At 36.7% G+C, this 11991-nt stretch overlaps 1 protein-coding gene across 1 annotated transcript in view; it reads right to left on the minus strand.

Moving 5' to 3' along the window:
* LOC107695011 (attractin-like) overlaps nt 1-11991 on the minus strand; it is a 61996-nt gene that overhangs the window by 41249 nt on the left and 8756 nt on the right. Inside the window, exons 5-6 of the mRNA XM_016494772.1 lie at nt 11320-11448; nt 4111-4313 (exon numbers count right to left, since the gene is read on the minus strand). Of these exons, the coding sequence (XP_016350258.1) occupies nt 4111-4313; nt 11320-11448 (332 nt within the window). The remainder of the gene's footprint in view (nt 1-4110; nt 4314-11319; nt 11449-11991) is intronic.

Below are 11991 nucleotides of genomic sequence, written 5' to 3' on the forward strand. Positions count from 1 at the left end.
TGGTGAACTCCATGCCCAAGAGGGTTAAGGCAGTGCTGGAAAATAATGGTGGCCACACAAAATATTGACACTTTGGGCCCAATTTGGACATTTTCACTTAGGGGTGTACTCACTTTTGTGGCCAGCAGTTTAGACTTTAATGGCTGTGTGTTGAGTTATTTTGAGGGGAAAGCAAATTTACACTGTTATACAAGCTGTACACTCACTACTATAAAACTAGCAAAGTGTCATTTCTTCAGTGTTGTCACATGAAAAGATATAATAAAATATTTACAAAAATGTGAGGGGTGTACTCACTTCTGTGGGATACTGTATATATCAAATGCCGTGTAGCCACCTGACTAGCGACTGGACTTTGTGTGAATGTCCACAGAACTGGAAGACTTTCTGAGTGTATATAAGCATTTAAAAGAACATTTAAGAGATGAAAAAGAGGAAATAAGGAGAATCAATAAATTATGAATTATTTATTGCGTGAATAATGTAATGCAGTGTAATCATGTAATCAATAAAAAAAGTAGTCTGATTACGACAGAGCTCCAGACTGCGACAATTTTTTTCTGCCGCTGCGACACACTGGTGCGACCACGACGTTGCCCAACTCATAAGGGCTGCCATTTCTGTTGCATATGAGAAACATCAAACGGCAAACAAAATAAAAGTGTAACGAAACCTCGCTATTTGTTTGAGCTGCGCAGCACGGATCATTTATCAGCTAGGACCAATCATGGGCTGTTTCTTCATTAGGGTGACAGGGCGATGCACCAACAAAGTGCGAAAGGGAGGGATTTTTTCTATCACATTCAACCACAGCTGTCACTGTTCTAGACTGTTTGTTCTGCCTCTTGATATATAGTCCAACCAAGTCCAATCTTTATAAAACAATAAAATTGAAGCTGCACAAAAGGGCTGTGCTTAAAAATATAAAACATTACAGGAAACCAGGGAGGAACTTGAAACATGAGTCAGTTCTGAGTGTGGCTCAACCTGCTGTTCACAGACTGGTGATTAAACACTTCCACAGGAGAGAGAGGAGGAGAGGAGAGGAGACAAAGATGGACAGACAGACCGAGAGAACTGACCTAAAACTGAGGTTTAGTGGCTGCTTGTCATAATTACCACAATTACAATTAAAAACAGTTCACGTCTTTGTCGACCTTGTGATTGCTAGTTGGAAACTCACAATTATGAAACCTCAGTCTTGTGACGTAATATATAAAGAGTCAAAATGGCCACAGCCTCAACAGTTATAAGTAGTAAGGAGGACCACATTTGTATTTCATATTCCATTTTATTGTAGCTGATGCTACCTGGTGCACTTTTCTTAATATTTCAAGGTCATCATAGGTCTATTTTGATGTTATAAGTGTTGCCATAGAAGCAAATAATTACTGAGTCTGAGGCAGTGAACAACTCAAAGTAGAGTCTGCAAATAACTGGGTGTTTCTTCAACGATGGGCATTTTAACCCCACCAACTAGAAAATAAACTTTTTGAACATTTTTGAAATACAACAGCCGAAGGGTGAATTTCTCAGCTGGCATTTATGCATCCAAAATAGGGATGGGCATTCCAAGCAAAACTAATATTCGAAAATCGCTAGGTATTATTCGATTATTATTCGAAAATCGCACCCCTCCCCGCATGCACGCACAAACACCCTATAAACAGAGAGAGAGATGGGATTCACGCTTTCAATCTGCATGATAAACTGTTTAATTCAGAAGATAGGCTATTAACTCAAGCCATATAATGATCGTAACATGCTGAAACATTAATATAATAAACATAACTGAATGATGGAACTTATCAACATAACAGTCCGTCGATTAGCATAAACCAACTGCCCATAAGGCTAGGACATATCCATTTAAAAAAAATTTAATAGGGAATAGATACGAGATGGGAGGAAAAATATACTTCAATATCTTCTGTCGCAATTATATCGTTGGGTAATTATACTGTATGTAAACTGCGGGCATCAAGGAGTCGTTATTAATATGCGGGGCATTGAAATACCAATGTGCGCTTGTTTTTTACTTTCACTTTCGAGATTCACGATCACATACGGAGCAGCACTCGGCAGTACTTAGTACTTACCACACATTTTACAAGAGTAGATGTTTTGTCAGTGGTGCTCAGGATCTGCAAATCATTCGCCATCATCCTATCAGTCATCTCTCCTTACTCTGTTTATGTGGTAAGTGAAATGTTATGTACTGTAATGTAACAGGCTAACGTTAGCAAGCGGCTAACCATGTCCCTTTAGTGGCTCCGTAGAACGTGTTATTTGTTTTCCGCGCCTTTCTGAATACGGATTCAGCCACACCTCTAACCCAGTCGGGGGTGTTTGTGGTCCACACAGAGCTCTTATTTGACATCGTCCCAAATTACTGTAACCATTATATGCTACGCAAGTCTTTTTTTATGCCACGCAAGTCTACAGTGTGCGCGTGAGACAGTGTGTTCTTCTATTGTCTTTGACAGCTTTTAGGTACGTTATTGGCAGCGCCACATGAACGCGTTACCACCGCATCAGCACGGAAAACATGGGGACATTTTTTAAGACAATAATCGCACAACCTATTTGATATTCTAGAATTAAATCAACTAATCGAATATTTGAAAATAGTGACCCATCCCTAATCCAAAATACATAAAATCAAATAATATTTATAACAGCTTGACTGAAAATGATACACAATAATATATTCGATAATATTAACCTTTTTAAATTGGATTTATTTTCCATAAACAGGATATGTCTAACATTTCATTTCATTGTCTCCACTGACACTGATGTCTCTGTGGCATCAATGGGGCTAAAAGACACCACAACTGTGGAATAAGACATTTTTGAAAAATTGCTATAGATAAATTTCAACCTATAACAAACCAATGACCATTCTGCTCTTTGTTTAGATCATCATAGATTTAAACAGTCGTTTTTTATGATTCATTTTTTATAGTGAAAATTTAGGTAGAGTAAAACATTAAAATCAATATATAAAAGCCATTTGAAAAGTTGCTAATGCAAATGATGTATAAGGATAAATGATAAACGAGGCATGTACGAACATAGAAACTGACTATAGTAACCATATAAGTTTCTACTAAAATATCAAACCTACTGGTACTTCTTGCAAAGTAATTTTTGCTAACCTTACGTATTTGGCACATAACTTGCCCCTGTGCTAGACGTAAACGATACCTCAACTTTTGTAACGGCAGTCGATCTCTGCTCTATTTTTGGTACAGGCAGGATTTAGACATCCAACACTCTTTGTACCAACCTGGAGTCATTTAAATGTGTGCCAAAATGTAAATTTTTACACTAGATGCAAGGACCTTGAACCACCTGTATTTTTACACATTTGGCTTATCAGAGCTCATCACAATCAAGCTAAGTATAAGAACACAAGCCGTTCTCTAAAATACAGCCCTGGGACAAACAGTCTCTGTACATAGTGTACCGTCTTTCAAGCAAACCCAAACAACACTAGAGGCGTAGAGATTGAGGCAGAGAGATCTGTAGAGAGATATCTGTAGTCAGTACAGTGAGAGGCGAAGAGGAAGAAAGCCAGGAAACAATTAGGAAAACCAAAAAAGATCTACACATTCCCAGAACTGTGAGTGAATTACATCTATAAACAAATTTGATGATGAAGAGATTCCTTAAATGACTCAATGTCATAGAACAGCTTACATACAGTATTCAAGCCGCTAATGTATATACTGTACAAATATCCAATGTCATGCCCCTTTTCTATTCTCATGATAGCCGTGAATAACGCCTGTAACCATAGCAACAGTGACAAAGTAAATATCAAAGATGTTGACTTGCATAACACCACAATCTAAGTTAATAAATGTTCAATCTATGTTAACAATATAAAAGTCCAATCGAAAAGCAAGGTGTGATGGTGATTTTCACTGAACTCACTCTCAAAATGCAGTTGTGAGTCCTGAAATGCATCACTCTTGTTCAAGAATTGTACTAACCCCTCTAAAATGGAATTAACCTCTAAATTTGTGAATTAATGAACAACGATTTTCTTATTTGTCCAGTAGCTTACTGTCGTTCTTATGATTAAGCCATATGACAACTTACCTTGCCATCCTGGTTTGCACTGGCAGCGTTTGGCGGCGCTGTCACACCATCCCCGCAGAGGGGAGCCACAGTCAGAGGAGCAGTAGGGCACATCACAGGCCTCTCCTTTCCAGCCGACCTCACATTCACACTGCACAGAGTCACTGGAATTCCCCACACGACACTCCCCATGATCAGAGCAGTTATTTGGGCACATATTCAACCTAGGTAGAGCAGAAAGACACAGAGAAATCAATGCAACAGGAAATCTCACATCTGTATTGATATACTAGACCAAAACTAAAATGTGAAGTTTGCAATTGCTGCATTACTGGCGGAGCTGCAAAACTAAGGATTGTTTCTGGTCTACCACTGTTTGGACAACAATTCCCCACTAACAGCTAATTTCAGGTAGCCCCACCCTCAACCCACACCATTGGCCATGACTGAAGTTGATATGCCAGACTGCTCAATCAGAACAATGTTTTGATAGAGCCAACATGTTTACAATTTTCAGGAACAGTGTTGTTATTGTTAACTAGGGCTGGATGGCATTAAAGGAAAACCTGTTAAATAATGTGATACAGCATGCCATGCAAATTAAAATACATTTATGCTATGAGTAACATACTTGTTTAATATTTTTTGGCACTAAAATGTTAAGTCAATTCTCTGCTATTTGTGTCAACCTAAACCTTTCTTTGTAGCTTTCTGAAGTATTAAAAGCATTTCACTGTTGCAAGTCCTTGCAAAATGCATATCGCAATTTGTGCAATTGCATTATTTTGATATATGTTTCAGCCCAGTTGTTGACCAAAACTAAAACCCATTAAATCATTTTCATGAATTGAAATAAAGCTGAAATGCAAATTTAAAATAATATTTATTTAAATCATATTTACATTTATTTCATACAATGAAAAACATGGCAACATTTCATATTATCAAATTAAGTTAAAGTACTAAATCTAAAATGCAACATGAAAATATAAAAAGCTAATTCAAAATATTATATGAATGCTAAAATAACACTGTTCAGGTAGTCAACCTAAAAATGGTGTACTTGCAGTGTCTGCATATTAGACCATGATAGAAAATAGGGCTGGACGGTATATCGATTTATCAATATATTTTTTTATAAGCGATATGGTATGAGGCAATACCGCTTATATCGATATACAGTAGTTTGATACGAGCGCATCTGAATAATAGCAGAAGTTGCAGAGTGAGCTGCTGTGAGGAAAGTGCATAATCCAGTTTTTTTCTAAACACGAGACATGCTTCATATTAAGGGCTTTAAAATGACTCCTAAGATATAGTTAATATGTACAGTTTAACGCGGTTCGCCCCTTCAGATGCTCTGACAGAGACTCTACTTGTTCTGTTTGAGATGTGCTGTTTTCCTCAGTGCATAACTTACATTTAATATATATTCTCCATCTGTAAACGTTAAAAAGTCATTTCCATTTTGCTGTCTGGAGCCTTCTGCATGCGATTCTCTGCTAAACCTCACAGACTTCAGTGAACGAGCACCGCCACATGCATGCACGCCAAAGAAGCACAATAGAATAAGAGCATAATAATTATGTCATATAAAGAATTGTAAACCTACAAGTAAGTGTATTTTATGATAGCAGAAATGGGGTAATCAAAATATAATTCAATTAATCTGTGATATTGTTTATTTACATTCATTTATAATTTAGTAAATTTAACTTTAATATAAACATTGTTTCACCGGGTAACATTGGGCAGGATGTAAAAAAAAAAATACAGTAATACAGTATATATATATATATATATATATATATATAATTTTTATGACTGAAAATTGATTTTATATTATAAATCTATTGTTTATTTGCCGTTTTACTAAAATACATAATTTAATTAAAATCCAAAAATTAGAATTGTATATGGTGATGTGTAGAAAGTGATATATCAGCCATCAAAATATAAAATATAGACAACAGTTTAATTTTGTAATCTGGAACAGACAAAAGCCCTAATATTATCTGCTTCCAATGTCTGCTGATTCAGACTAACACAATTTTTTAACAAACATGCTAATTTATAGTTTTCAGTCACGTGACTGGCTCAAAGACCTGGCGGGGGCGAAAAATCCATAGAACTACAGCACAAGCCCGTCAAGTTTCCAATCCACAAATATTTAGATCACCTCTCAAAAGGATAAAATAAATGCAGGTTTTGGCCATTTGCAATACATATAAAGCACCCACCGCAATATTTCAATGAAAAACAGCATGACATTCTAAAACGTTTAATGTGTAAACACTTAAAGTGCCTTTAAAACAGTGATATTAAAAGATCAAATACAGTACACACCTTATTGATGATGTGTGCTTTATGCAGGCAAGCAGATGAGCTCGGAATATGAACGCAATGCGCTAATGGTTAAGCGTCTTCTTTATAATGGTTTTCTATGGGAAAAGATTTCATATTAAACTTTGAATATTGCGTTTATATTCTGGGTTCATCTGCTTGCCTGTGCAAAGTCTGCATCATCAATAAGGTGTATACTGAATTTGGCCTTTAAATATCATATTGAAATATTCAAATATTTAAATAAATGTCTTACAAAATTACTATTTAATGCAAACCTCGTAAAAAATAACTGGCGGTCAGCAGAGGAAAACCTTGTTTTGCCCTCCAGGTGGGCGTTCCTGTGGGTGCGACGTCACATGAAAACTGTGAATACCTACTGTGCTTCCTTATTTAAAGGGGTCCTATTATGCTTTTTCACTTTTTTAATTTTAGTCAGTGTGTAGTGTGTATGTTTGGGCATAAAAAAAAGATCTAGAAAGTTACAAATCTCAAAGTCCACTCCAAAGGGAGATATTTTCAAACTGAAACTAAATTGAGGTCATTTGTTTTATAATTGTATTGCTGACTGTGTACTTGTCTTTTTTTTTTGTAAATTCAATTCAGTTTGAAATCAAAGTTGAAATCAAGCTTCCTTGTGCTGTAAGCTTTTGCAACAAAGTTACCCTATTTTAAAGACACAAATACACCGAATAAGCAAATGTTTAAGATTGAGATTTTTGTAATGTTAATTGATCAATATTTATATGTATGTAAATAAAAGCCTATATTAAAATCTGTTCATCATATAAAGCGAATGTGTCTTTTTAGAAGACTTGGATTAAACCAATTTCAAAGCTTGAAATAATGATTGCCTTGAAAAAATGGATGGACACAAAAAAAAAATGTAATATTAAAATATCTACACTGAACAAAATATAAACGCAACACTTTTGTTTTTGCCCCCATTTTTCATGAGCTGAACTCAAAGATCTAAGACTTTTTCTATGAACACAAAAGGCCTATTTCTCTCAAATATTGTTCACAAATCTGTCTAAATCTGTGTTAGTGAGCACTTCTCCTTTGCAGAGACAATCCATCCACCTCACAGGTGTGGCATATCAAGATGCTGATTAGACAGCATGATTATTGCACAGGTGTGCCTTAGGCTGGCCACAATAAAAGGCCACTCTAAAATGTGCAGTTTTACTGTATTGGGGGTCCGGGGGGGTCCGAAAACCAGTCAGTATCTGGTGTGACCACCATTTGCCTCACGCAGTGCAACACATCTCCTTTGCGTAGAGTTGATCAGGTTGTTGATTGTGGCCTGTGGAATGTTGCTGGATATTGGAAATTGTCTGCCGTCGCTTCCGCTCTGGAATGGCGTTCTTGCTCTGATGACGTCAGTTTGACGGTTTGGGGAGAATCCTCTTGTTAAGTATGACGTAAGGACTGCTGTTTCCGGGTCCATGCCTCTACTTATTTCACTTGAGAATACTATCTCAACAGCCATTTATGAGCACCATTTAATTAATATTACATATTTAAGCTAAGCATTTTCAAAATTGCTGTGCACACTACAGTTTCTGTGCTCAGACACTAATATTTTAGCTGAATCACTGTCAGGCCTTCTGGGATTTCGGTATGGCGATAAAGGTTAGGGTTATAAACATTTTTCAATATTACATGACATTGTGAGTGTGTATATGACCAGTTTGTTGTTTTTTGGGGGGCGTCTGGCAGAGGGTTAGGGCCCAGAAGCAGTGAAGCGTGATGTCAGACGTAACAAGCAGATATTCTTAACCAATATTATTATACACCTCTATTAGCAAGAGGTGGAGTGGAGGTGCACCACAATAAAACCCTGCCCTTTATTCAATATTCCGTTTGATTTGGAAATACATCTCAACACTGAAGTCAGTTGCAACTTCTGGTTCACGTGTACTTTGATACTGATATTTTTCAAGGTATTGAAGTTAGAAATTCCTGTATCATGACCACTAATTCACGTACTTTGTCAATAAGATAAAAGTGGGTTTTGTTAAAATTAGCTATTATCCACATAGATCTTTGATATGAATATTTTTTGGTAATTCATTAAATATCGGCGGCTAAAAAGTAACTAGTAACTAGTACTCTGAGTAGTTTTTGAGAGGAGTACTTAAGTACTGATTTGACACCAGTACTTTTTCTTGTAATTGAGTATTATTTCAGCAATGTAACAGTACTTGTACTTAAGTACAAATTTTCAGTACTCTTTCCACCACTGCCCACCACACATTATGTAAGCCTACTGTTACACTGTTTGCTTGGGCATTTACCTTTTCCAGCACATAGTTAGACACTGTACTCAGTAGACATTAGATGTTGCCAATATTGTCTGCCTATTTCCCCTATAAAACTGTATCTGGTTATACAGTGGACGTTTAGTCCACGGTAAAAATATCTTGATTTAGAAAGCTGCAGTATACACTGATTTAGTGACACTGCAAACTGCAAAGCTGTGTCACAGTCATCCATCCATAAAGGATTTACAACAACCAAATATTAACTTACATGAGACTTTTGGTTAATATTTTAACTTCATCTTAGGTTAATAATTGCTTTTGCAGCTCAAAGGTATCTTTTAAGCAACTGTAGGGTTGAAGGAGGAGCTAGCTTGAGCTTATTTCAATACAACCTGCTTCAACATTGGCCTGAACTGGAGTGTGTAAGAACAGCTGCATTGGTAGGCAGCTCACTCCCCTCTAAAGCTGAACATGGGAAGAAAGGGACGGCAGAAAATAACAGGCAGTCTAGCATCTGTCTTTCAGCTTCACGCGGTTTTGTGAGTGTCTCAGAAGGTCTGCAGTGTGTGCCAGGATTGGTGTTTGATGTTCTATTGATACTGCACTCCAGTGTTTTTTTGGGCCCCTGTAAATGCAGTCGCTATAGAAACCGCTGCAGTTACTGTCAGGACTTCGCATGAGCAGTCCCTGCCACAGACACCGAGGTCAAAGACATCTGCGCTTCCTGTCCTGCTCTTCTTAAATTACTCTGACCTGCATTTTCTTGTTCTCGCGCTCTTGTTCTCTAGCGCACAGAGCCTTAAAGGGACAGTCCAGCCAAAAACTGGTCAGCATTTACTCACTCTCGGGTTAGGTTCCGTGGAATTCAAAAAAAAAGAAGTAGAACTCCAGTAGAATCTCATTCGCATGTTTAAACTTGACATGTCAAGATCAGTCATGGAGCAAACAAGAACCAATGATGTTTAACATCACAGGCATGTGTTTGTTTTTTTGTACTGCATTTAGTATTTTTACAGTATATATTGTTTACAGTGCATGTTCATTGCTGTTCAAAAGTTCAGGGACAGTGTTTTTTTTAATACATTAATATAGCAAGAATGAATTCAAATGACAAAGACATTTATATTGTTAAAAAAGATTTCTATTTGAAATTGTTTTTTTTCCTGTTTATCAAAGAATCCTGAATATAAATATCATGGTTTTCACCAAAATATTAAGCAGCACAACTGTTTTCAGCATTGATAACAATAAGAAATGTTTATTGAGCATCAAATCAGCATATTAGAATTAATTAGGAAGAATCATGTGTCATTTAAAACTGGAGTAATTATGCTGAAAATTCAGCTTTGCATCACGGAAATAAATTACATTTTAAAGTATAGTAAAATAAGAACAGTTATTTAGAACTCTTTTTGATCAAATAAATGCTGCCTCGGTGAGCACAGAAGACTTCTTTCAAAAACCTTAATCTTATGTGACAGTGTATATAGAAGAAAGCAAGTTTTTCTATGAAGTGTGCCTGTGATTTACAGACTGGTTGAAACGACATTTCCACTATATTTTTGAAGTGGCTGAAACAACAATAAACCAAACTTGACTTGAAATTTCAGCACTGTAAACTTCTCCTTTTGTGTTCAAAGAACAAAGTCAGTCATACAGGAATGCCATAAGAGTGAGTAAATGACGACACATCACCCACATTACCCATAATCCTCAGATCTCATCAACAGCCATGGTCAACAAAACCAGACCCTGTCCCAGCTCGCAGATGGCGTAACTACACCATTATGCAGCCACAAAGTAAAGTGATGGTCATTCAAAAGCAGCCATGTATCTGGTATTTCAAGACAACTTCCTTACAAACACATATGTTCTTAAATAACCCGGTGTTCATAGGTTAGGGAAAGCTTTGTATTAAAGTTGTAAATTAAGGTTACGGTTTCAAAGTCCAAGACAGTAACAAGTCTGTTTACAAGAAAAAAGCTCTGTTCTAAAACCTTGCAAGCTTCCAGCGTCACGTGACCTTTCAGAAATCATTCTAATATGCGGATTTGGTGCTCAAGAAACATTTCTTAATATCAACGTTAAAAACAGTTGTGCTGCTTAATATTTTTGTGGTAACCTTGATGCAAATGGCCTAGAAATCTTTTGTAACATTACAAATTACCATACTGTCACTTTTGATCAATTTAATGCATCCGTGCTTAATGCAAATATCAATTTTAAAAAACAAAATTGAACGGACCCCAAACTTTTGAACTGTAGTGTACTTATTATGAGTTGCGCACATTTTGCTAAATTAAAAATACACAGCACGTATAAAATAAAGTGACCCATTTTTGATTAAACCAAATCAATTTCTATTGATACTTTTCAGTCCATCTGCTATCTTGTATTTCACTGACCTCAACTCAATGCAGACATGCAATACTGCCTTAGCATAAAGAAAAAATTGAGGTATTTTATAAGGCAGCTGGCTGAATAGTGTTGCTGTCTACCTTCTGGGACAGTTGATGGAAGCATGCTCACAATGCCTTCAGATGCTGTCAAAGCAAGCAGCCCACTAGGTTTTAGACAGAACTATAGTACAGTCTGTTTTGGTCCAGGAATTAAAGCTTACCTGTAGGAGACGTTGAAGCCAGTGAGATTATATGCCGCGTCACTGAAGAAGTGCAGCAGGGTGAAGCCAGACTGTGCCACCACCTCTGGGACGGTCTCATTGCTGTAGCTCTCAGGAACAATCAAACCACTGAAACATGAAAGAGAAGAACATAGAACACTTGATACCTCTGCTGACAGGGAACCCAACACTTTTAATAGTTTCAGCACTTTCTCATTTAACTGTCTACTTTCATTATAATGGGCTTTTTTAAAAAAGTGTTAAGGTTGGATTTTTGTAGATGTCCTGTCAAATATTGTACAAACTATTGGAGTCATTATCCAAGTTCATACTTCTACTTGCAGGCTCACCTGAGGCCAGTTGCATAAACTTAGCTTCTATGTTAAGACCGTGTCTTAAGAACTAGTTTGACCAATTAGCAGTTAGCCAAGGGGTAATCAGTCTTATTTTTTGCTTTCAAATTAGACCATTCTACATTTGTACCATATGTAACTGACTTAAAAAAAGACTTGAAGGGTTAGTTCACCCAAAAATTAAAATTAGCTTGTATTTTACTCACCCTCGAGGCGTCCTAGGTGTATATGACTTTCTTCTTTCAGGCGATTCCAGTCGGAGTTATATTAAAAATTGTCCTGGCTATTCCAAGCTCTATCATTGCAGTCAGCGGGTGTT

This window comes from Sinocyclocheilus anshuiensis, unplaced genomic scaffold (genome assembly GCF_001515605.1).
Source record: "Sinocyclocheilus anshuiensis isolate Anshui unplaced genomic scaffold, SAMN03320099.WGS_v1.1 scaffold14, whole genome shotgun sequence".
Taxonomy (NCBI): domain Eukaryota; kingdom Metazoa; phylum Chordata; class Actinopteri; order Cypriniformes; family Cyprinidae; genus Sinocyclocheilus; species Sinocyclocheilus anshuiensis.